The following is a 24,277-nucleotide window of genomic DNA, read 5'->3' as shown; positions in this document are numbered from 1 at the left end:
AAACAGCACTTTAGAGAGAGGTGCAGGTATTTTATTTGTTCACTTGAGGTCGCCATACACGCACGCACGCACGCACGCACACACACACACACACACACACACACACACACACACACACACACACGCACACATGCCTATTAGGCATGCACTGCTTGATTGACATGAACAACAGTCCATGCAGACATGATGTGAACAGGCGATTTACAGGGTTAACCATTTTCACCACTCCTCACACTCATGGCCATGTAGTCCATAAAAAGCATTACTGGTACTCAGAATTAATTGTGGTGATGTTTGAAACTACAGTATGGTAGCTGGAGAAAATCAAGCTGAACTTTGCTCCGTAATTCCATTTGTTCCTGTCAATTTTGTTATGAGTGTGCACATGAGCTATTCATCCCGCGAAGGTTGGTATTTGTGAATGTATTTCATAAAAGTATGACTGTGGTTTGCGTTTTAAACGGATAAGGTACTCAGTAAGGTTTCTTTATTTGCTAAGAACATTAGCCCAGTTGCCCTTCTGTTACTCATTGTTGCCACATTTAAATCAATTGGCCTTTCAGGTTGACTGTATCATAAATGTGCAGGTGAGTAATTGCACTACATTGACCTTTAAAAAAAAATGTGCGATGCACTGAATCTGCAATAAGTGAACTGGGATATAGAGAGGGACTAGTGTACACGCTGTGTAATTCTCTTTGTTTTATGTTTAGTTTGAAACCTATTTGTTGAAGAAAAACATTGGGTCGGCACAAAACAAATAATCCACACACAAGACATACACACACATATCTAAATTGGATTGGATTAGTTTCCAGACATACTGTACATGTTGCAGCAATGGCATCTCATCCCTGTGAAGGTATCATACTTCCATTCACATGGGGCATGTGGCTAATAATAGAGATACCTAATTAATGTACACATATTTAGGCACACTAACCTTGGGATGACTTTACAATTCTGCAGTGAAATCGCTCTTACTGCAACAGAAAAAAAACATCTCTCAGTGGGTGTGGGTTGATGTGTCCACTGAGTAAACAAAGATGGTTGGAGTGTGCTGCTTCATTCCTATGGAGAACAGACAAGGGAATTCAGGTCTTTTCTGTAGGTCTGACAACAAGCACAAGAGGAGGTAACCTTGGACGGCAGATAGCTTTGTGTCGATACAACACTGGCATGCACACAAAGTCTTTCAGCTTTGCAGTCAAACAAGACTGACTCACACCTTACAGCAAATCCATCTGTAGGCAACTCAACTGAAAAATATCTGATCAAAATGTTTCAAACCACAGTCCTACAGTCATCTTCAGGGAGAGGTCATGAAATGGACACTTTTTCCTCTTTTTTGTGTCGTTAACACTTGTGAATGTTAAAATAATCACTGCTTAGGTACAATTCAGTTGTATTAACTTTTTTAGTAGAAGACATTTGCATTTAATCTTTAAGGAATGGTTGTTTTAAAACATTTATTTATGTACAATTTTATTTTGTGCAACTTCAGGAGCAATACATTTGAGTAAGTCATTAGTTAAGAACTGTTTTATTTTATCTTCCTACATTTAAGCGCAGTTTTGATGTTCAAACTGTACATAATGTTACAGTAGCTGACAATAATATTAAATATACTTTTTTTTTTTTAGGAATAAAACATTAGGTTTATTGTTGATGAACACTGCCCTTATATGTTACTGCATTGAATGTTGGTTAACTAAAGTTTTTAGGTAGTATTTGGTGTAAAAGGTATGGAACCACTGATTCCTACAAGGCGGCACGGTGGACGACTGGTTAGCACATCTGCCTCACAGTTCTGAGGAATGGGGTTCAAATCCTGGTCCCGCCTGTGTGGAGTTTACATGTTCTCCCTGTGCCTGCGTGTGTTTTCTCCGGGCACTCCGGTTTCCTCCCACATCCCAAAAACATGCATTAAATGAAGACTCTAAATTGCCCATAGGTGTGAATGTGAGTGCGAATGGTTGTTTGTTTCTATGTGCCCTATGATTGGCTGGCGACCAGTTCAGGGTGTACCCCACCTTTCGCCCGAAGATAGCTGGGATAGGCTCCAGCACGCCCACGACCTTAGTGAGGATAAGCGGAACGGAAGATGGATGGATGGATGAATGAATGAATGAATAAATAAATGATTCCTACAATTCAATGAATCCTTTTTATTTACTGTTGATTGCTTTTTGATTCATTGCTGAAAGGAGGTGTTCGTGTACAGTTGTTCAATTTAAACAAATAGTACATTGACCTTGTACTCCCACAAATGCTGCTGCTAAATAAGCACCGAAAGCTGCTCTGTGACGCATTCACTCACCTCACCAGTCAATCCATCAGCTCGTTTTTTTTTTGTTCTTCCTTGACTCCCTTGTGGAGATTTCCTGTTCAGGGTGACATCTAGTGGCAGAAATGTTATTTAATCCATAAATGTGCTCAGGAAAACCACATACGAATCAAAACCATGACAAAAAATTTTTTAAAAAAAATAATACATTAGCAAAACTGCATTCAAGCCTTCATATTCAGCTAAATGTGTGGTTGAAGCCATTTGAGTTAAGTAAATAATGGCTATATGGCAGATATATTGTATTAATAATGACAATTGAACGGCATATATCTATTTCGTGGTGGTGGGGGGGGGGGGGGGGGGGGGAAAGCATAACGTGTGGTAACTGAAAAATTTGGTTAATTTTGTGAGAAACACGACGTACCAACCAAACCCGGAAATACCGTCGAACGTCATTTAGCGTCATGTCTCAGAATGCACCGCGGCTGTGTTTGTGTGGATTCTGGGACTTGTAGTCTTTAAATCCGTTTCCTTATTTAGCCTACATTAGGTGGTGGAATCTGCTCTTCAAAGAAAAACACACGTGAAAATATTGATCGGGTAAGGCAAACATCTTATAATACCATCTCTTACCTGAAAAACACGTCGAGTTGTTTCAACATATTAATCAATTCCTCACCACATGTTCTTATTTTACCTATTTAAAATTGTAGTCGGAATCCCGGTAGAAAATCACCGTTTACATGGCGTTGCGGTTCCTTTTGTTTAGTTCGCTTACTTGTGGAAATGTTGGCGCGACATTCCATTTTATTTTATTTTTTAAATTTCTTACGCTGTTCAATAATTAAAGACGTCATATGTAATGACGTTTTTCTCCACATTGTCCCATTTCCACAATGCTACTCATTCCTGACGACACGTCGACATTTAATTTAGCCGGCTAACGTTAGCAGTGGAAAAGTTAGACATTTATTTGCAAGACAGACTTGTGTATTATATACAAATGTATAACTCGTGTGCATTAGCACTGAGCTACGATAGTTAGCATTAGCAATTGGCTTTTCCCAGTTCATGTTTACATCCGGACTGTTTGCTAAATTGCATTTGTGTAGACCAGTTAACATTATTATTTCTAAGCGTGTGCGTACAATGCAGTCTTCATCTATTAAAATGTATTTATATGTGTATGTGTAACAGTAAAACAACAGTGAAAAGCCCAACATTGTACATCTCTAGGTGTCACATAAGGTTAGTGAGGAGTGAACTGTCAGCAGTTTGTGTCATGATCACTAACTAATGTCACTAATGTCTTTTGTGGCTTGCAGGGTTGTGGGACTTTATGGAAACATGTCAAAGAAACGGGGCAGGTAATATCACCCAGCAATGGTAAAACTAAAACTACTTTTATTCTAGTCTGTTTGATGCTGAGGGATTCTATAGTTTTAATCTGCAAGTGTCGTGTGATTGGTCGGTGACCAGTTCTGGGTGTACCTAAATTGGGCTCCAGCTCAGTCGTGACCCAAATAAGGAAAAGCGCTATAGAGAATGCATGGGCTGTTTTTGATGCAACACAAACAATATCATAACAATAACAATGCCAACCGTAAGCGACATCCTAAACATTCGACACGATAATGTTCTGACAGGAAGCGTAGTAGCGAAGAGTTAAGCGAGAGCTCGGCATCCACCCTGAGCCCCGACCCGGACAACCTGCTGGGCCGCAGAATCCAGCACAACTGGAGAGAGAAGGGCAACGTGACCAAATGGAAGGGCACGGTTCTGGAGCGTCTGACCGTCAACAGCTCCCTTTACATGGTCAAATACGACGGCTTTGACTGCGTCTATGGCATCGAGCTGTTCAAAGACAGTCGAGTGTCCACCCTGCAGGTGTTGGCTGAGAAAGTCGGTGAGTTTCATGACACACTTTTTTCCCTGTCCTGTCCTATTTGCTACTTGTAGCTTCCCTTCCTTACAGGGCGTAAGCACTACATTCCCAGTCCACGTACAGTATATAGTAGATAAAAGACAATGTTGCGTGTTGTTGTCGTCATATACTGTTTTATACTGGGGGGTTTACATGGAGCCTTGTATTCCGATTAAAATCAGTTTAAAATCCCCAAATGCTCCGTGTAAACACCTCAATCAGAATAAACAGGCAGCATCCGAATGGAATTTCATTCGGTTTCACGGGAGGGAGGGGCGGGGGGGCAATATTCCTTTTGCCAAACCGATCAAAGTAAATTTTTGTCATGTAAACTGTGAATCGGAATGGAACCAGGATGCCCTATATCTGCACATGCTCTGTCTTATCATGTACATCAATTTTTATATAATTAATCAATGGGATAATGGGTACAATATTGGATTATCATCATATTTGATAGCTCCAGACCTAACAGAACGAGTCCAAAATGATATGACCTCTTCATGTCATGTATCGCATTTTATTAGTGTTTTAGGGTTGTGCTTGTTAAATTACAAACCTTTTATCACTACATTTTACAGTGTTGTTCTAAAAAGCATTGTACTTACTCATACTGAAAATGTCTTTACAAATGCATGTATGAGAAAGAATGAGTTCATGTTGCCCTTATGTTGCTTTTTAATTTTGGGGGATTTTATGTTGCTCCTTGAGTTAACAGGACAGAGATTCTTGACTTTTGTATTTTAATGTCATCCATTACAATAGAACAGAGGTCATGCATTGGCATCTACTGCCTCATTATTGTAAGACTGCAGAAAATCACAAAAAAGTCCTGCAGTTTTATTCTCCTTTTGATTAACATTTCAACCACGTTGGAAGTCTGTGGTCCACTGACTGCTACTCTTTCTTTTTTTGCCTTGTGCACATTACGGCGTAAGACGAGCTGATTGTTGTACAAAGCTGTCGTTGTTAGTGCTTTGTCAGCAAGCCCTGCATCTGAACGGTTTCCAGGTTAGCAGCCTCATTAAGGTGTCATGTCCTTTCCGCAGTGAATAATAAGATCAAGGTGCCCCCTGGGGCGGAGGAACTGGTCGGACGGGCAGTGGAACATCTGTTTGAAAAGGAGGATGGCGAGAAAAACGAATGGCGGGGCATGGTTCTGTCCCGGGCCCCCATCATGACCCACTGGTATTACATCACTTACGAGAAGGACCCCGTGCTCTACATGTACCAGCTGTGGGATGATTACAAGGACGGCGACCTACGTGTTCTTCCCGAATCAGGTAGCGTAACCTGTGTACGTGCAACCGTCTGATGTTCTCATAATAGGAAATGGTGCGCACGATGTGTTTCAGAAAAGGTTTCCTATCCAACTGTTAAAATCTGAACCTATCCCAAATCACTGCCGTAGCACCTTTTTTTTTTTCTTTTTCCTTTTCTTTATTAGCTCTTTCCGGTCCGTGGTCTCTGTGCTTGAAGCCATTGTCACATTTTAAGGCAGATGCGATTACGTCATCAGTATGTGTTATCGCAATCAGTAGCATGCCAAATTTTTATTTTATATATATATATATATATATAAAATACACACCGTATGCCGCATATGCCTCCTTGTTGTACCTTAAAAGTTCACCTGTACATGATGTTATAAAGCGTGGATTTATTCACCCAGCTTTAAAAAAAATCGTCAGTGTTGTTTAATTTGTATGCGCTTTATCTACACATACATAGAATGTGTGCATAACATTCCAGAACAGGAATCTGAAGATGGGATGGGATTGGATTGGAATGAGTTTCCAATTGCCTTTTCTTGACATAATTCCTTTAACCAGGAGGCAAAGCCGTCTGTTCAAGTGGGTCAGAACGTTGTTGATGATTCAGAGGGAGCTTAGATTTTGGCTGTTTGTAGGAATGAATGTTTTCAGAATCACTCAAGAATCTTCTTTCTGGGTGAGAGTGGCAAGGAAATGCAATAAACCCCCGCTAATAGTGAAAAACCACTAGTCACTGACGCGCCCTCCCAAAATGTTATTAATTGACTGTATTAATACTTTAAACTGTGCATGTACCGTACAACGAACTACAAGTATATACGCACGCAGTAAAGACTCTTGTAACTTTCACTAACAACTCTGGCTAAACTTGGCTCCTCCCCGACATACAAAGATGTTCGTGTCAGTCGAGATGTGTCACTTGAAACGATACAGTGGAGCCTCGCATATTCACATTTCTACATTTTTGAATTCCCCTATTTGCAGATTTTTGGGGGAACCTATCCCCCATTTTTTCGAGGAAACGCCTGCTTGTTTTTATTTATTTATTTATTTATTTTTTTTGGACCCAATTGATTTTTTCCCCTCATGACGATTATAATGAATGTCAATTGTTCACAGATTTGTTATTTGCGGTTGGGGCTGGTCCCTTGTTGTTTTTAAAATTATTTTCATTATGAGACATTACCACCATCTACAGGCCACAGATATTTACGCTACTATATTCTCTAGTTTATGAATTCATTATCTTGTCTTCCTCCTCTGTCTACCCCGCAGAGAACAAACACCTGCTTCCAGCCGACAGGAAGCCGGGAGAGGAGCCAGAGAGCCTCGTGGGTAAACAGGTGGAGTACGTCACAGATAACGGCCTGAAGAGGACTGGCCTGGTCATCTACCAGGTCCCTGCCAAGCCCACAGTGTACTACATCAAATACGACGACGACGTCCACATCCACGTCTACGATCTGGTTAAAACCACCTAGGACTATTACTGACTGTCCCAGCCATCGTTGACTCAGCTAGTCGTTACCGTTTAAAGTGTTAGCGACTCCCCCTCTCCGCCCTCAAGCTGGAAGGAAACGCTGCCGAGGATGATAACCTTTAATTTCCAGGCCTCACGTCATACGCATTATCAATTTGAAAATGATTTAACGATTAGGTTATCATCAATGTGAATAAACCAGTTGTACAGCTCAGCAGGTGACAGAGCTGTGACAGAGCTGTTAACGTCTTCTTATAGCGTTATAGCTTATAAATTAAACTTTATATTCGTTTAATTTTATTTTGTCGTCAAGACATCCAGCAATTTAAAATAATCTGCTTTCTTACATCTTCATGCGTTGTAATCGTACTTCATACGGAATATCTGGCTGTCCTGTTGTGCTTTACGTGTTTTACCGGGTAAGGTGACTATCAAAGTCCTATTCTTTTCAGTGATGTGCCGATTTGACCATCACAGTGAACTCAAAATATTTCAGTTGAATTGTATTGATATTGATTGTGTCACAGATTATTCCAGATAAAAAGAAAACAACAACTGTGTATTATATTTCTGTTCTATTGTGTAAACTGCAAGTTTTCTACTTTCTAATAATATATCAGATATACTAATGTTTGTCCAGTTGCTTCAACAGTGTTTGTGTTTCATGCTGTTTACGTTAAATTGGCGACCAATATTGTTTTCGTTTTGAAGCCATCACTATTTACTGAAACTAATTTGTGCAATATGGCCTCAAAATATTAATTGTACCCTGAAATCTTGTTCTGTAAATATTTAATTGAATCGTTTTTATGAATCTAATCAAAGATGCTTGAAAACTGGTTTTCCTTCAATGTGATTCTTTCACAAGTTTTATTATGGGAAACCTACCCATGTTTTACATTTTTTAGCTATCGTGTTCAGACTTGAGAGAGGTTGGGTACATCCTGGACTGCTCGCCAGTCAATCAGAGGGCACATATAGACAACCGTTCACCCCTATCAACAAGTTACTGTTTTCAATTAATCTAACATGCATGTTTTTGGAATGTGGTAGGAACCCCATACAAGAGTTTAAATTCAAATCCCAAATATCAGATAGAGATCTGGTCCACTGTGTTGCGGGAGGACAATCTCCATTCTAGAATCAATTGTGATATTACTACTAAATCCATCTAATATATGTGCAGGCATCCATCTCGAAACACAAATGTCAGTCTCATAGAGAAGCATAAGGAAAAGGCTTTCAAAGATCAACAATGGAATCCGGTTTCATCATCTATAGATTGTGATTGTCTGCATGAAATGTCATTCCAATCCATTTAGTATCAATGTAATATTGCAATCCTCAGAGGACCACAAGACAGGAATACTGAAAATGATTTCGTCTTACTTGAATATGACTAAACATAATATACGTATAGTTGTTTGTCCTTCAGATAAACCATTTGGTAATTTCAAGGTCCGTATTCAGTGTGGAAATCTGCACCGCGAAATAATTTCCGATACATTGTCTTTTTAAAAAAAAAAAAAATTTAAAGTGCGTACCAACTTATTGAGACCAACCCCAATCAATAACTCCTCCCTCCCTTAAGTTTGCGTCTAATATAAAAGTAGTACTTTGGGGGCATCTTGGTGCCAAGGAACTATGTTGAAGTGAGGGGAGGGGCTTCAATTGGACAGGCCAAAGCCCTGTTAAATAGTTAAAAATGAGTCTGCTGTTAAAATTTGCCTGTATTCCCTAAAATTTCTTAGTGTGTGTGAACGCCAAAAAGTAAGTTTGTCTTAAAACTGTTTGCATAAAGTTCCACTACGCATATTTTGTGTGTGATGCTGCATAGTTTGTTTTGGTGTATTATTTAGACTAGAATCCTAGCTAATAGTATTGATGAGCCTCATGCGAAGGTGGTTTGTTTGTGTTAAATAATTTACGGAATACAGTTATGTAACATGCATTCATGATTGTGAAAATGCTGGATACAGGACAGTATTTATGTTCAGAAGAAACGGTGCTTTTCCTCCATTCCAATAATTTACATGCCGCTCGCTACTTGCAGTTATAAATAACTGCGTGCGTGACCTTTTTTAGACTTTCGTTTTCGACTTCTGCATTGTGCGCCATTGCTCCAATCCACCGTAATCACCACCGTCATGTTTGACTCAAGTTCACCAATCAAACGACACAAGAAAGTCACATGTCTGCGCATAGTCTTCTACTGGGCTTTCTGGGCCAAGCAAAGTGAGTCGTGACAGCCGCACGTGATTCAAGTTTACATTATAGCCTACGGAAAATAACAGCTTTAACATGCAGCATAGTTTTGTCACAGTCCAAACGTGGATATTTCAGCCCACTTCTAACTGGAGAAAACACCTTGCGGTAAGTTGCAAACTTTTTTGCTGTTGTTTCAGCTGTGCATATGGTAACATTAGCCCTATTTTATGGTCACAAGTAACTGTAAAACATGCATCTTCTGAGGTACGTTTTGTTCTCTCTCTCTCTCTCTCTCTCTCTCTCTCTCTCTCTTTCGCTCTCTCTCTGTCTCTCTCTCGCTCGCCCTCTGTCTCTCTCTCTCTTGCTCGCCCTCTCTTTCTCTCTCTCTCTCTCTCTCTCTCTCTCTCTCTCACACACACACACACAGTTTATCAATAAGTCTGGTCAGCAAACAACTTCTTCATTTAGTCATTTTAGTGGATAGAGTAAATAATGTTTCTGTAAGGCCCTATGCATGTGTTGTTGTTTATTTTCACTGTGGTGGCAGGTATTTACTGTATGTGGACTCCCGTTGAACATGAGTTTGAACGTGATCTGTTACTTCTGAACACAGGCACATGCCAGTCATAAGAGGGAGTGCATCCTTGTGCAACCACATTTATTTGTATTTGTTTTATTTAAACTTTATTTAACCAGGTAAAAGATCGGTTAAAACAGAACATCTCTTTAGCAGTGGTGTCCTGGCCAAGAAGCCAGCAAGTAAAACAGCAAGTCCAAGTCAATCACATTCAAGTTTATTTCAGTTGTTTATTTTCACCTCTCCTCTCAAAAAGATACAGAAATAAATCAGTTGAGTTGTACAAATTGTAGGTCACGTTAATGGTGTAAAAGGTTTTAAAATGACTTATTTGGGTCAAAATTCCTTTACAACACAAAAACCTGGTATTTGAAAAGTGGTGTGTATACTTTTTATATCCACTGCAGCCTTGTTCCTGTTTTTGTAATCTGCCAGGTGAGCCTACAGTATTGTGCTGTTTAACAAGTAGAAACAATATAGTGTAAGATCTTTTCTTGGAGCTGAATTTGCCTTAATTTATTATTTTACAAAGATTTTATTTTATAAAGATTGTATTTATTATCTGCGACCCTAGTGAGGAGAAGTGGTACCAAAAATCGATGGATGTATTTATTATGTTTTAGATTAAGTGATATTGTTCAGCAATGTCTGAATTTGCACATTCATATTTTATTTAGTTTTTATTTTATTTGACATTCATGCTCTGATTTAAAAAATAAATCAGAGGTTACTTGCTAGTTACTCAGTACTTGAGTATTTGTTTTTCACTAAGTACTTTCTTACTCCTACTCAAGTAATTATTTGGAGGACTAACTCCTTTAACTGAGTCATTTTCTTTTTTTTTCTTTTTTTGGGGGCCTGTTCGGCTGTTAGGTCAAGCAGAAAGGAGGATCGGTATCCGTTTTATGCCGGAACAGGTTTACTGTGCCACAGTAGAGTTTTTAAGTTGCCATTTTGATTATTTGTGTTCTGATGGATATTTATTGAACATTTCAGTCAGACAACAAAGGGACAAAAGGGAGAGAGAGTAAAAATATAACTAAATAATAAAGGAAGAGAAGACAACCCAAGGCAGAACATTAGCTGTAAGAAAGATGAAGAAAGTCAATCATTATATGCCTAGTACAATGACACATTAGATTTGGGTGTCGTATCAGACAGTAGTGCTACACCCCGTGAAGGAAGGACAGGACAATATAGGACAGGACTGGACAGGACAGGACAGGAGGGGAAGCATGCAGGATAAAGGTAGTGAACCCGGCTGTACAACTGAAGTGTGGTGGGAGTGGCTATATAAATTCTAGACATCTATAGAAACAGAGTGTAAGGGAGAGTATACCCAGGAAGTTTGCATAGTTATGAGTTATTTATTGCAATGAGTGAGGGGCCCTACATCAAGTGAATAAGTTCCAGAGGTGAGTATCTGCTGATACATGCACGTGATATGACACCGTCTTGCATGCACAATAAGCTTCAGAAGTGACCTGTACTTACTGCGCCTGCATCGCGGGGGCTGATGCCCCCACCCCACCTACCCAAGAGGCGAGGTCGGGCCCAGGAGCCTAACTGAGAGCAGCCCGATGGAGTGTGTGCTGAGTGATTAAGAGGCATGCCTCCTGTTGGCCCACAGGGAGAGAGGACCGTCACACCCAGCCCTGCAGTACTGTGACTATTGTTATATTGTCTTTCTACATGTCTTGCTCCACTGTTTGTGTTAAAATATCTGTTGCTTAAAAGGTTATAGCATTGATTCTATCATTAGCCCGTCTATGGTCTTTCCCATTATGCATTAACCTAGTGGACTTAAGGAAAAGGTAAATACAGGGTGATTGAAAAGTAACTCCCTATTTTAAAGTACTTATCATTTATTCATATGTTGTAAAAAAAAATGTCATTTTTTTGTGTATGTTCCATGATTAAAGGAGCAAGTCTATTCTACCAAACCAACGACTTTGGAAGAACTTGAAGGGCGAATACGAGAAGTAATGTCTTCCACCCCTTGTGAAATCAGTTAATGCGGTTCCCAGGCGGCTTGAGAAACTGGTGGCCAATGCTGGCGCCCATATCGAATTTTAAATAAAACTCCATGCAATACACTTTCATCTCATGGTCATTTCTTGTAATAATTATAGTTCAGAAATAAATTACAAGTACTTAAAAATCGGGAGTTACTTTTCCATCACCCGGTACACAACGTGTAATTGTCTTTGTTTTATGTTTAGTTTAACATAGTGTAACAGTAAATTGAGTTGAGTTAAGTGCCACAGTAAAGTGCTCTTATCTCAAGTTTATGCTGTCAAGGCATCACTTTATATATATATGTTTTAGATAAATGGATAGGATGGGTGTGTAGTGTTGTTTGTACTCTTGAACACTTCAAATAGTTTTTTTGTTGGCTTTTTTTTATAGGTAAGAAGAGTTGTAAATGTCTTCCTCACAGTAGAGAATTATTGAAGCAGAGAGTCTCTTGTGTGTGAAAAAGCCCTTTTACTCCTTTACAAAACACGCTAAATGTGTTCTTTTTCAAAGGTTTTTGTCAGACACTCACAAGTGAACTTGAAAAAAGTTCATGTCTCTCTCACTCTTTTTGTGCGTGTTCATTTTTTTGGTATTGATAGTAGATGTTTGCCCTCAAAAACCTTGAAACTTATTGTCATTCTTATTGGCAAATGAACTGATGTGCTTGATTATTTTGTGTTGCTTAGCAACATAAGCCAGTCACTGGTTTTGAGTATTTAAAAAAATTAATAAAAATCTTCTTGTCCTCAATCCAGAGACTTGCAGCTTGAATGAGACTAGCCGTGGTGGGGTTTCAATTAAAATGTAGCAAGCTTTTCTGAAAATAAAGAGCAGTGCTTTGTTACTTAATCTATACACGTGTTAAATTTATGGCCAGGTTAATAATATAATCTTTGTACAAATCACAATGGTCTTTACTTTTCATAGAGCTCTTTAAAATCATGTGAAGGTGTAACAGGTTGCTAATGAGGCGGGCTTGACTTTTCTGTTCCAGCAGCTTGTATGCCAAGCGGGGTGGGTGGGGGGAGCAGGGGCTCCTATCAGGTCACTCATGCAGGTATCCTGGTAACAGCTGAATAAAAGGCATTTATTGTTTTTTTTCATGTTTTTATGTCTTGACATCTTCAACGTAGACGGTGCTGGTAGTACGCGCCACAGCCTGGCTTGCCATTTTCATTTACATTTTTAATTTATACTCTAGGCCAACTGTATTTTATTTGATTGTGTTTGCTACTATACATTTCTTGTACAAGAATATCTTCTATTTGCAAAAATCAAATTGTTCTCGGCAGCACGATGAACAAGTGCTTCGTATGTTTGCCTCACAGTTAAAAGGTAATGTGTTTGAATCTGTGTGGAGTTTGTATGGCGTCCAACATTCCAAAAACATGCATGTTAGGTTACTCTTAATTGAACATCGGTGTCAATTGTTGTTTGTCTGTATTTGCCCTGTGATTGCCTGGCGACCGGTCCAGGGTGTCCTTATCCCGCCTCTCAAAGTCAACTGGGAAAGGCTCCAACTCACCTGTAACACTGATGGATGTTTGTTTAATGATATGAACCAAAAATATAAATATTAAATATATAAATCAAATAGGCAGCACGGTGGACGACTGGTTAGAGCGTCAGCCTCACAGTTCTGAGGACCCGGGTTCAATCCCAGGCCCCGCCTGTGTGGAGTTTGCATGTTCTCCCCGTGCCTGCGTGGGTTTTCTCCGGGCACTCCGGTTTCCTCCCATATCCCAAAAACATGCATTAATTGGAGACTCTAAAATTGCCCGTAGGTGTGACCGTGAGTGCGAATGGTTGTTTATTTCTATGTGCCCTGCGATTGGCTGGCAACCAGTCCAGGGTGTACCCCGCCTCCTGCCCGATGACAGCTGGGATAGCCTCCAGCACGCCCGCGACCCTAGTGAGGAGAAGCAGCTCAGAAAATGGATGGATGGATGGATAACAATAAAGTTTTTGTGGCGGCACGGTGGCCGACTGGTTAGAGATGTTGCGACATGTTACATGCGAGATACATAGATGTTGCATACATAGATACATAGATGTTGCGACATGCTACATGCAAATTCAGTGGTGCCAATATACACAAGTGACCCAACGGTGGTGCAACACATGTAGACCAACGATATCACAATACTCAGATATATATTCTTTATCGTCTGTGAAAAATGACTAATAGACTAATATTATTGAAGCTGATTGAGTCACTAAGAATAATGGTGGCTGTTCTATATGTCTGTATGACTGTATTATACTACTGCCCGGTGGCCAAGGCAGGCACACCAGAAGGAGCAGCACAACAAATTGGAATGACGCATGAAATCGTGATGCACAAACTGTTTAATTCTTTACATTGTATTTGGTTATGTTTTTACAATGTACAATATGTACGGAGTATTGTTCTCCTTATAAAAAAATGTACATTTTTTTGGTGGAAGCGTAGAACAGATTAATGGCATTTCCATTAATTTTAATGGAGAAAGATGATTTGAGATACAAGCGTTTTGAGTTACAAGCGTGGTTACAGAACAAATTAAACTCTTACCTCAAGCCACCCTTGTAATGATGTCTAATTCTGATAGAATGGGTTCACACAGCTTACACCACCAAGCTTTAATAGTTCAGGTTCTCGTAGTGCTTTCTTAGTACTCAGTACTCGGTTTGATTAATATCATACTGTAATCCTTCATACATGCATTGAAAGGTAGGCAATTATGGGAGCATATTACAATCCCCAGGTCCCAAACATAGGGAAATATATCATGTAGAGCCATAGCATCAACATATACTGTGCTGTAAATAAATTAATTATTAAAAGACACACACACACACACACAAAAGACAAGACCGTATGAAAAATGTGAGTGAAAAAGCTATTTGTCACAAAATGATTGACCTATTTTACTTCGACCCAACAGAAAAACCTGACTGGGGAAGCCTGATGTATCAATGTACAAACCCCAATTCCAGTGAATTTGGGACGTCGTGTAAAACAGTATACAATGATTTGCAAAAACCTTTGACCCATTATTCAATTTAATACATTATAAAGACAAGATACTTAATGTTCAAACTGATAAACTTTTTTTTTTTGCAGACATTCACTCGTTTTGATTTTGATGCCTGCAAAATGTTCCAAAATAAGCTGGGACAGGGTCTTGTTTATCATTGTGCTATATCGCGTTTCCTTTCAACAACACTCAGTAAGCGTTTGGGAACTGAGGGCAAATTTTTTTTAAACGTTGTAGGTGGAATTATTTCCCATTCTTGCTTGATGTACAACGTTAGTTGCTCAACAGTCTGGGGTCTCTGTTATTTTGAACTTTGTAATGCGCCACACATTTTCAATGGGAGACAGGTCTGGACTGCTGGCATGCCAGTCTAGTAGTACTCACACTCTTTTAGTACAAAGCTGTTGTAACGTGCAGAATGTAGCTTGGCATTGTTTTGCTGAAATAAGCAGGCACGTCCCTGAAAAAGACATTGCTTGGATGGCATCATATGTTGTACCTGTATGTACCTTTCAGCATTAATGGTGCTTTCACAGATGTGCAAGTTACTTATATCTTGGCACTATGTTTTTTTTTTTCTTTTTGGCTCGGAGGACACGATGTCCATGATTTCCAAAAACAATGTAAAATGTGGACTCGTCAGACCACAGCACACTTTTCCACATTGCATCAGTCCATCTTAGATGAGTTTGGGCCCAGAAAGCCGGCAGTGTTTCTGGGTGTTGTTGATATACGGCTTTCGCTTTGCATGGTAGCGTTTTAACTTGCATTTGTAGATATAGTGATGAATTGTGTTAACTGACAATGGTTTCATGAAGTGTTCCTGAGCCCATGTGCAGGCAATATCCTTTACACAATGATGCCGGTTTTTACTGCAGTGCCGCCTGAGAGATCAAAGGTTATGGCCATTCAATGTTGGTTTTCTCCAGATTCTCTGAATCTTTTATGATGTTATTGACTGTAGATGATGAAATCCCTAAATTCCTTGCAATTGTACATTGCGAAACGTTCTTAAACTGTTGGATTATTTGCTCATGCAGATGTTCACCAAATGGTGAACCTTGCCTCACCCTTGTTTGTGAACAACTGAGCCTTTCAGGATGCTCCTTTTATCCCCTATTCGCCTGTGAAATGTTCCAAACAGGTGTTTTTTTTTAGCAATCCTCAATTTTCCCAGTTGTTTATTCCCCCTGTCCCAGGTTTTTATTAAACATGTTGCATGCATCAAATTCAAAATGAGAGAATATTTGACCCCCCCACTCAAAACAAAACACAATAATGTTCATCAGTTTGAACATTAACATTATAGTTTATTCAATTGGAAATAGGTTAAGAAGGACTTGCAAATCAGGCGGCACAGTGAATGACTGGTTAGCACATCTGCCTCGCAGTTCTGAAGACCGGAGTTCAAATCCGGCCTCACCTGTGTGGAGTTTGCATGTTCTCTCCGCGCCTGGGTGGGTTTTCTCCGGGTAATCCGTTTTCCTCCCACATCCACAAAACATGCATGGGGAGGTAAACAAAAGACTCTAAATTGCCCGTAGGTGTGAATGTGAGTGTGAATGGTAGTTTTTTTTTATGTGCCCTGCGATTGGCTGGTGACCAGTTCAGGGTGTACCGCCCCTCTTGCCCGAAGAGAGCTGGGATGGGCTCCTGCACGCCCGCGACCCTAGTGAGGATAAGCGGGGTGGAAAATGGATGGGATGGATTGGTCTGCAAATCACTGTATTCTGTTTTTATTTCCATTTTACACAATGTCCCAACTTCATTGGAATTGGGGTTTGTATTTCATACACACATTATTTTCTATATCGATTTGTTGTGATTCATCAGCTCAATTTTAACTTCCCATCCATTTCGCCGGAAATTGTTCATTCTCTTAATTGGGCTGAAAATGATCGTTAACTACAAGTTTATCTTTGTTCATCGATCTATGCCAGAAATGTACTGTAAAGCGACAGGCACAACAATTAAATGTTCTTAGAAGGTACAATTTACCTCTGTATCCACCTGTCGGTGTGAAAATTATTATCGATTTACTCCAAATAATGTGTCCTTGTTCATCGATCAATGCTAGCGACGTATGGTGGCAGGAAAAACAATTAAATGTTTGTCTTCTAGACGGCAGAAGCTACAATTATCCTGTATATCCACCTGTTGCCACTTATACAGTAGAATAATAGCTTTGTGTTCAACTAAACAGGCCCACATTCCACACTCTGTATATTTGTGAATAAATTGAGATGACTTTATTATTTCAGTATCTATACTTCATGTGATATTTTTGTAAAGTATGAACAAGGCTGGGAAACTACAATCCACTGTGTAGTGGCCAAATGTTTAACTTATTGCTTTAACTTATGTATGTTTGCGGGGGTGGACGTTCCAAGAAAAGAACGAGATTGTTAGTGACGAGTAGAGCTTAAATAGAGACACACTTCAGACATTTGCACAGGGCTTTATTAAGGTCAATAATAGAGTAGTAATATAAACACATATGTGACATATTATTGGGACTTGAGTGCAAACTGCAGTGTCTTAAAATAGCACCGATCTATTCGAGTTTGGATGACGCAGTCAATCGTTTCCAGCCATGAAGACCCACACGGTGGGTAAAAGAGCGTAAAAAAGGGGGCGTGATAAATAAATAGGAGACGAGGAGTGAAATGTGAGCTGCTTGTGAGTTGAGACCGAAGAGTTTCGGCTTGTGCTGAGAGGCAGACTGGGACTTGTTGTTCTTTTTGATGAGCATCGCAACAAAATCACTAGTCTTCCACTCAGCACTCAGCGACATTTCTTCACTTTTCCTCCTCTGCGCTGTTCTGCTTGCACGCTGGAAAGAAAGGTAAGTAAATAAGTAAATTTTATATACATGTATAAAGTACAGACTCACATCCAACCATCCATCCATTTTCTGAGCCGCTTCTCCTCACAAGGGTCGTGGGAGTGCTGGAGCCTATCCCAGCTGTCATCGGGCAGGAGGCGGGGTACACCCTGAACTGGTTGCCAGCCAATCGCAGGGCACCAGAATCACAACATTTTGCATTTAACAGTTATTAGATGAAAAAAAACAAATCAATCAAAGTAAAATAAAATTAAATAAATCGAGAAAATCATTATTTCAGTGTACACATATTCACATATTCACATTTTCTTTTGCCACTTATCCCCGCATAGTCGCAGAATTTTGGGACATATCTTCCATCCATCCATCCATCCATTTTCTGTAGCGCTTTATCCTCACAAGGGTCGCGGGCATGCTGGAGCCTATCCCAGCTATCTTTGGACAAGAGGCGGGGTACGCCCTGAACTGGTCGCCAGCCAATCGCAGGGAGACATATCTTCCATTTAGTCATGATTTTTTTAACCTATCCACCACTTATTCACTTTTTTTTTTTTTTTTACCTCATCACCCGCTTATCCACAGAAACCCCCATTTTTTCAGATTTTTTTTTTAATGGAAATTATATGGAAGCACCAATTATTCACAGATTTTCACTAGTTGCGGTTGCGCTTGGTTCCTATCCCGAAAGAATAGCAGCAGCGGCCCACTGGAGAATATAAAAAAAAATGACATTACATTTAATGCAGGAAAACGCCCCACAAATTAAACAAATAAAACAATTCAAAACAACCTAGTTTTGCTGAAATGCCTGATTAAACAAATGTGTTTTTAACTGCTTTCTTAAAATGAAGTATTATATTAACAGTCATGAAAAAAACCTATTCGCTTACTCTTGTTTCTTCAATTTCTTATTCGTTTTAATACCTGTATGGTAAAACTAAATGTATATTGCTTGAATGATACTAGTGTATTATTATATATGATTTTGGTTGTTATGATGAAAATCATGGACATTGGTTAAATGTCTGCTCTTAAATTCTCATGAGCTCTTATCCTTGTCATCATTATATTTGTCCAAACAATTGTACCTTTAGTTGTACCAGGCATGAAAAATTAATAAGAAACTGAAAAAACAAGGGTGGTCTATTTTTCCCCCATGACTATATTGATTTATTTATATGTATACAGTCAAAGGCAGTCAACAGATCGCAGTGACCTAATCAGGACCACAACATGACACCAAATCGACCAAGTATGGAGGAGCCTGACCATTGAGGGCTCAATAACTGAAAATTCAGAATAAAAAAATAAACAGGTATCCAGTGCAAGGATGACAAAATAGGCCTTAGAGGAGAAAACAAAGGAACAGCACTAACAGGCCCTTTCAATACCGCATTGTACCTAGACGAAATATTCCAAAATTGATTGTGCATTGGAGCCTGACATCAGAAGCATGTGGCTTGTGAACTTTAGATGTAGAAGGGAGCGTAACCTCCCACTCACCCACCCCACACACACACACGCCCCCCCTCCCCCCCTCGACTAATTTATCTGTGAAGCCTGCTGACATTCCATCCTTCCTTTGTTGTTCTAATGCCAACCTTTCTGTTGCTCTCAAAAGAAGGAGGCCCAAAGAACGAGAGGGGGGAGGAGGACGAGGAGGAATAAACAACATGAGCATTTACAATCAGGTGACAAACATGGAGGTTATAGAGCGTGTTCCCTTCCGAGCGAAGAGACAGACAGATTGTCCTGCATATCCAGTATGTTTCTGAGCTGCCCGGTAGCTATGCAACAAGACTGGGAGTCGGTGGAAGAGGAGGAGGGAGGGGAGAGCCGGGGACACTTTAGTGTGAGGAGGGAATAAGGGAGGCTTTCCATCAGTGCAAACTGGAGGGAAGCGTGTCGAAGGAGACACATTTCACTAAAAAAGAAAAACATTCATCTACCTGCATGTGCTGTTCAAGCACCACTTGGCTGTGCCAATATGCAAACATGAAAATAAATAAATAAACGTTGAAAGGGGAAAGAAGCAGCGTTCGTTGATTGGGAGCTGTCCACTGTCTCGGTGCTGAATGACGCCCTACGTTTTTCCTCCGCGTCCTTCTCGTGTAAAAAAAAAAAAAAAAAAGCCACCTGTTGCTGCACGGAAGTTTTCTCACAGAGATTAAAAAATATATAATAAACTCCTCCGATAATACGTGTATTAGTATATGGAGGCGCTCACGTGGATCTTTCACATTTTTATTTTTTGTGTCAAATCTCAGCAACCTGGCGGCACGCTGGACGACTCTGCCTCACAGTTTTGAGGACCGGGTTTCAATCCCCGGCCCCGCCTGTGTGGAGTTTGCATGTTCTCCCCGTGCCTGCGTGGGTTTTCTCCGGGCACTCCGGTTTCCTCCCACATTCCAAAAACATGCGTGCTAGGTTAATTGACAACTAAATTGTCCGTTGGTGTGAATGTGAGTACGAATGGTTGTTTGTTTGTATGTGCCCTGCGATTGGCTGGCAACCAGTTCAGGGTGTACCCCGCCTCCTGCCCGATGATAGCCGGGATAGGCTCCAGCACTCCCGCGACCCTTGTGAGGAGAAGCGGCTCAGAAAATGGATGGATGGATGGATGGATGGATGGATGGATCTCATCAACCTGACGACGCGATGGTAAACATTTCATCCCTCGCTTGACATTTGATTTGCTGCTGTCCCTGCTTACAATTCAGGTCTGGATTGCTTCAACGTTTCAATGCGACGTTCAGAAAGAACACTTCGTAAATAAATAAACAAATAAATAAATAAAATAAAAGACAAACAATTACAATGATAAATGAGGCAAATGAAACAGACTCACCGTTTCTGGCATGATGTAACATCTGGATGAGCGGACCAAGGCTTCATTTTTCCTGCATCTGCTGGCTTCCTTTTTCATTTCTTTTTTCTCTTGCTTTCTTTCTTTTTTGTGAGGAAATGCTCGACAACATCTGAGACGACCACGCTGGTGTTACTGGGTAGGCTGCAGCGAGATGGATGGCTGGCTGTGTTTTTATATGTCTGCCGCCAGAAGACAAGACAGGGGGCGGGGTTACGTCGAGTGACGTTGCAACTACTTTTATTTTTTAAATTTGTATTTATTTATTTTTAAATAAAACCTGTTTGAGGGTGCGGCCAGAACCAGGGCAAATTACCTTATGATTACCCAGATCACAGGCAAAGGCCGGACACTTTATTAAGATACACTCGCACAATCTAATGCTATGCAAAAACAAATTTGGCTTTTACAAATCTTGCTCATTTATGATTGACACTCTAACAGTTTATTGGGGGTTGTAAAACTGCATGCATTATACAGCACTATTCATCTTATCATGTAGCATACAAACATGTTGTATTAGTGTCTGTGGGTGTGTTAAACTGTTTATTATTATATGAACAACAGGGAAGCGTACAATGGATCTCTTACACGAATGTTACACAATAATAATAATACATATTATTTTCAAATTAAAACATACAAGAAGATCCCCCCTTCACATTTTCACCCACATTGGCTACAGAAGCTGAAGTTTGAATGGAAACGAACAATTAGAATTGAGCCACTGAACCACGACCAATCGGTATAGAAAATAATAACCATAATGTATGATAAAATACAGTATGATAATATACCAGGCTTCCTCCAGTTTAGGCTTTTCTATTGTCTGGGTGAAGTAGGCCAACAATTTTGTTATTTCAATGGCGTCCGCACAGTGCGTTGTGGTTAACACGTCTGCCTCCCAATTCCAATGTTCATGTTGCAATATATTTCATATTAGAGTGTGAAGTGTGAAGCAGTGTACTGTCGCTCAACTCCACTGCCTAAATTGAGCAATGATCTTATATCAAACATTATCGTGTACATTTTTAATCAGATTTTGTGTATTTAGCAATCACAACCCATGTGATGGCAAGGCTTTTTCATGTGGCGCAGGTGTAGACGCATTCATGTTTTACACTGAAGAGATCCAACAGCACTGACATATTTTGTGTGGTTATTTGCAATGGACAAGCTTTGTGTTCTGCATTCAAGGCCCTTCTAAACTCGTGAATATCAACTTCTGCTCTGTAATCTTTTTTTTCTCTCTCTTTTTGATTCCAGAAAGCTATTTCAATCATCTTTGACTTTCATATGTTCCTATTCCACCCAAACAAAAAAGATGCTCAAATATACACTGTCCTCATGAAATATACTAATATATAGAATACCTCCATGTTTCTTGCTAAAGGGGTTTGCTCTTATCATTTTGGCAGGACCAAACCGGTACCGAAATTGCAATTTTTCGTCACTTTTTTTCGTCACACTTTTTTTTCAAAATTTAAACCAAGTACCACCTGCAAAAATACTATCATGACCAACATCAAAATACACTGGCAATGAGACAGGGCTTTTATTCCCCGAAGATTTTTCTATATTATTGTAAGATGCTGTAACATTATGCACAGATTGAACATTAACACTGCACTTAAATATAGGACAATGGAAATAAAACTGTACTTAAATAATGATTCAATTCAAATGGATTGTACATAAAAGTTCAATAAAAATTGTCCCTGAATAAATGTTCTTAAAGGTTAAACACAAACGTTTTGGAAGTTAAAAGTGAAACACAACTGAACGGTGCTTAGGCAGCAATTCTTTAATGTACCACTAGATCAAGCCCCTGTACCAGTAGTGGTATGCGCACCACCCTTTGACTGCACTTAAAGAATCACTGGTGTATAAGTCGCTAACCTAATAGCACAACTGCCCAAGTCATTGTTGAACCTTTTCTGACCTGTCTCAGAATCTACACAGACATAATGAGAAAACACAATATTTTAGCAATTTATATTTCTTTAATTTATTTTTATAAAAATGTTTAAATTAATGTATTTATTATTATTATTATTATATTTTTTTTTAAAAACTGATATTGTGATGAAGGCACGGTGGACGACTGGTTAGAGCGTCTACCTCACAGTTCTGAGGTCTGGGGTTCAATCCCCGGCCCCGCCTGTGTGGAGTTTGCATGTTCTCCCCGTGCCTGCGTGGGTTTTCTCCGGGCACTCCGGTTGCCTCCCACATCCCAGACCTGCATGGTAGGTTGATTGACGACTCTAAATTGCCCGTAGGTGTGAATGTGAGTGCGAATGGTTGTGTTTGCATGTGCACTGCGATTGGCTGGCAACCAGTTCCGGGTGTACCCCGCCTCCTGCCCGAAAAGCAGCCAAACTGCTGCTTTTTGTGAAGTGAGCTGAGTTGAGTTGACTGCCACCATGCAGCGTTTGTATCTCAAATATTTGCTCGCAATTCAAAGAAAAAAATTGTCTCATATCTTGAAAAACTTGTAAGCAAGCAGTCATTGTCAAAAATCCGTAACCAGAATGAAGATGTGGCCCACGACACCTCTTGCTTGACACCGAAGACACCCAAAAAGCACTGACTTTTTTTTTGTGGGGCTACATGAAGTGGACATGCTTCGTGTGTTGCATTCAAGGCCCTGCGTGACAAAATTTCAACTCATGAATATCAACGACTCCTTCTCTGTAATCTTTTCCTCTTCTTTTTGATTACAAAGAGCTATTTAAATCATCTTTGACATCTGCTGCGTGATAGCTCATCACATAGTGTGGAGGCTGTGGCGCAAACACCCATCCCCCCTTTGGATGAATACAAGATGCTTCTGGGGTGAGAGTGTATTTGTAAATAAGGTACACGAGGGACCTTCTCTGCGCTCTATTCTGTGCACTCGGAAAAAGAAAAAGCCTGGGTGGCTCCGGCTATTATTTATTACAAAACCCGTGTTCCTTTGATACAGCCCTGGGAGCTAGTTAACAATGAAGCTCAAGAGTCTGGCTTAAGGGTGGAACCTGGAGGATGTTGCCGGGTTTTAGTTGTATAACGAACATCACACTCTGTGCCTCTTGATAGAAACATCAGGAGGTAGGATTATGCTTAGCAGCGATCCCCCCTCGCTGCTTTCCGGGCTTAATTTTAACATTAACCCACCACCAAGAGCAAAAGAGGACTGGTTTCCATTGGCAGCATTTGTCTGATCGCTATAATGAACACGTCTTACTTAGATGACATAATTGGACCTGAAGCGGGAAAAGTCTATTTAATTATTGTTTCTCTTTAATTCGGTAGAACGTCGATATGATTAATTTTTGGCAAAAGACAACTGGGTGTCATCACTGGCATGTTTTATTCTGCATTTGAATGAAAATGTACCATTTTAACACATCGCAATCGATTTATATTGTCACTGTCTGGTGACATTTGGGCAGATCTTCTTCAGCTGGAACTGGGGCCTTGAAGGGTTCCAATTAGCAGTCAGTGTTACCACAATGACCTTCATGCTTCATGCAAAAAATGCCATGAAAAGCCTACTAGAAGACATGAGCTTTTTATTTGGCGTTATCAGAAGCACTTTAATTGGTGGCAGGTGTGTGCTGACTCCAATTTATAACGAGTTTGAATGTGATTGGTTAATACTGAACACGATCACAGCCCCAGTTATAGGAGGGTGTGTGCACTCATACAAAGTACCGTCACATTATCTCAGTTGTTGATTTGTTTTCTTTTCCCTCTCGAAAAGAGATCCAGTGGACAATCACCAAAGTAAAT

At 40.0% G+C, this 24,277-nt stretch overlaps 1 protein-coding gene and 1 long non-coding RNA gene across 5 annotated transcripts; one reads left to right on the top strand and one right to left on the bottom strand.

Annotated features, from left to right (window-relative positions):
• The first annotated feature begins 2,811 nt into the window (after window positions 1-2,811).
• Window positions 2,812-7,807, top strand: LOC133411237 (spindlin-Z-like). Of its 4 annotated transcripts, none has more exons than XM_061693317.1 (6): window positions 2,812-2,890; window positions 3,488-3,538; window positions 3,616-3,657; window positions 3,937-4,196; window positions 5,264-5,497; window positions 6,764-7,807. In XM_061693317.1, exons 3-6 carry the CDS (start codon window positions 3,638-3,640, stop codon window positions 6,967-6,969), a joined length of 720 nt encoding a protein of 239 aa, XP_061549301.1. In that variant the 5' UTR covers window positions 2,812-2,890; window positions 3,488-3,538; window positions 3,616-3,637; the 3' UTR covers window positions 6,970-7,807. The 4 variants fall into 4 exon arrangements, with proteins under 4 accessions (XP_061549301.1, XP_061549299.1, XP_061549302.1 ...); XM_061693315.1 differs by having other exon boundaries at window positions 3,616-3,676; XM_061693318.1 differs by lacking the exon at window positions 3,488-3,538 and having other exon boundaries at window positions 2,820-2,890.
• A 9,768-nt stretch (window positions 7,808-17,575) lies between these two features.
• Window positions 17,576-20,631, bottom strand: LOC133411242 (uncharacterized). Its single transcript, XR_009769635.1, has 3 exons — window positions 20,486-20,631; window positions 17,686-17,791; window positions 17,576-17,625 (listed from the first exon to the last, which is right to left on the bottom strand). It is a non-coding gene; the product is annotated as an uncharacterized LOC133411242 (long non-coding RNA).
• Between the last annotated feature and the right edge of the window lie 3,646 nt (window positions 20,632-24,277).

Source organism: Phycodurus eques, chromosome 13 (assembly GCF_024500275.1).
Source record: "Phycodurus eques isolate BA_2022a chromosome 13, UOR_Pequ_1.1, whole genome shotgun sequence".
NCBI lineage: Eukaryota > Metazoa > Chordata > Actinopteri > Syngnathiformes > Syngnathidae > Phycodurus > Phycodurus eques.
The sequence above is the reverse complement of the archived record's forward strand: the minus strand, read 5'-3'. Positions and strand labels throughout refer to the sequence as shown.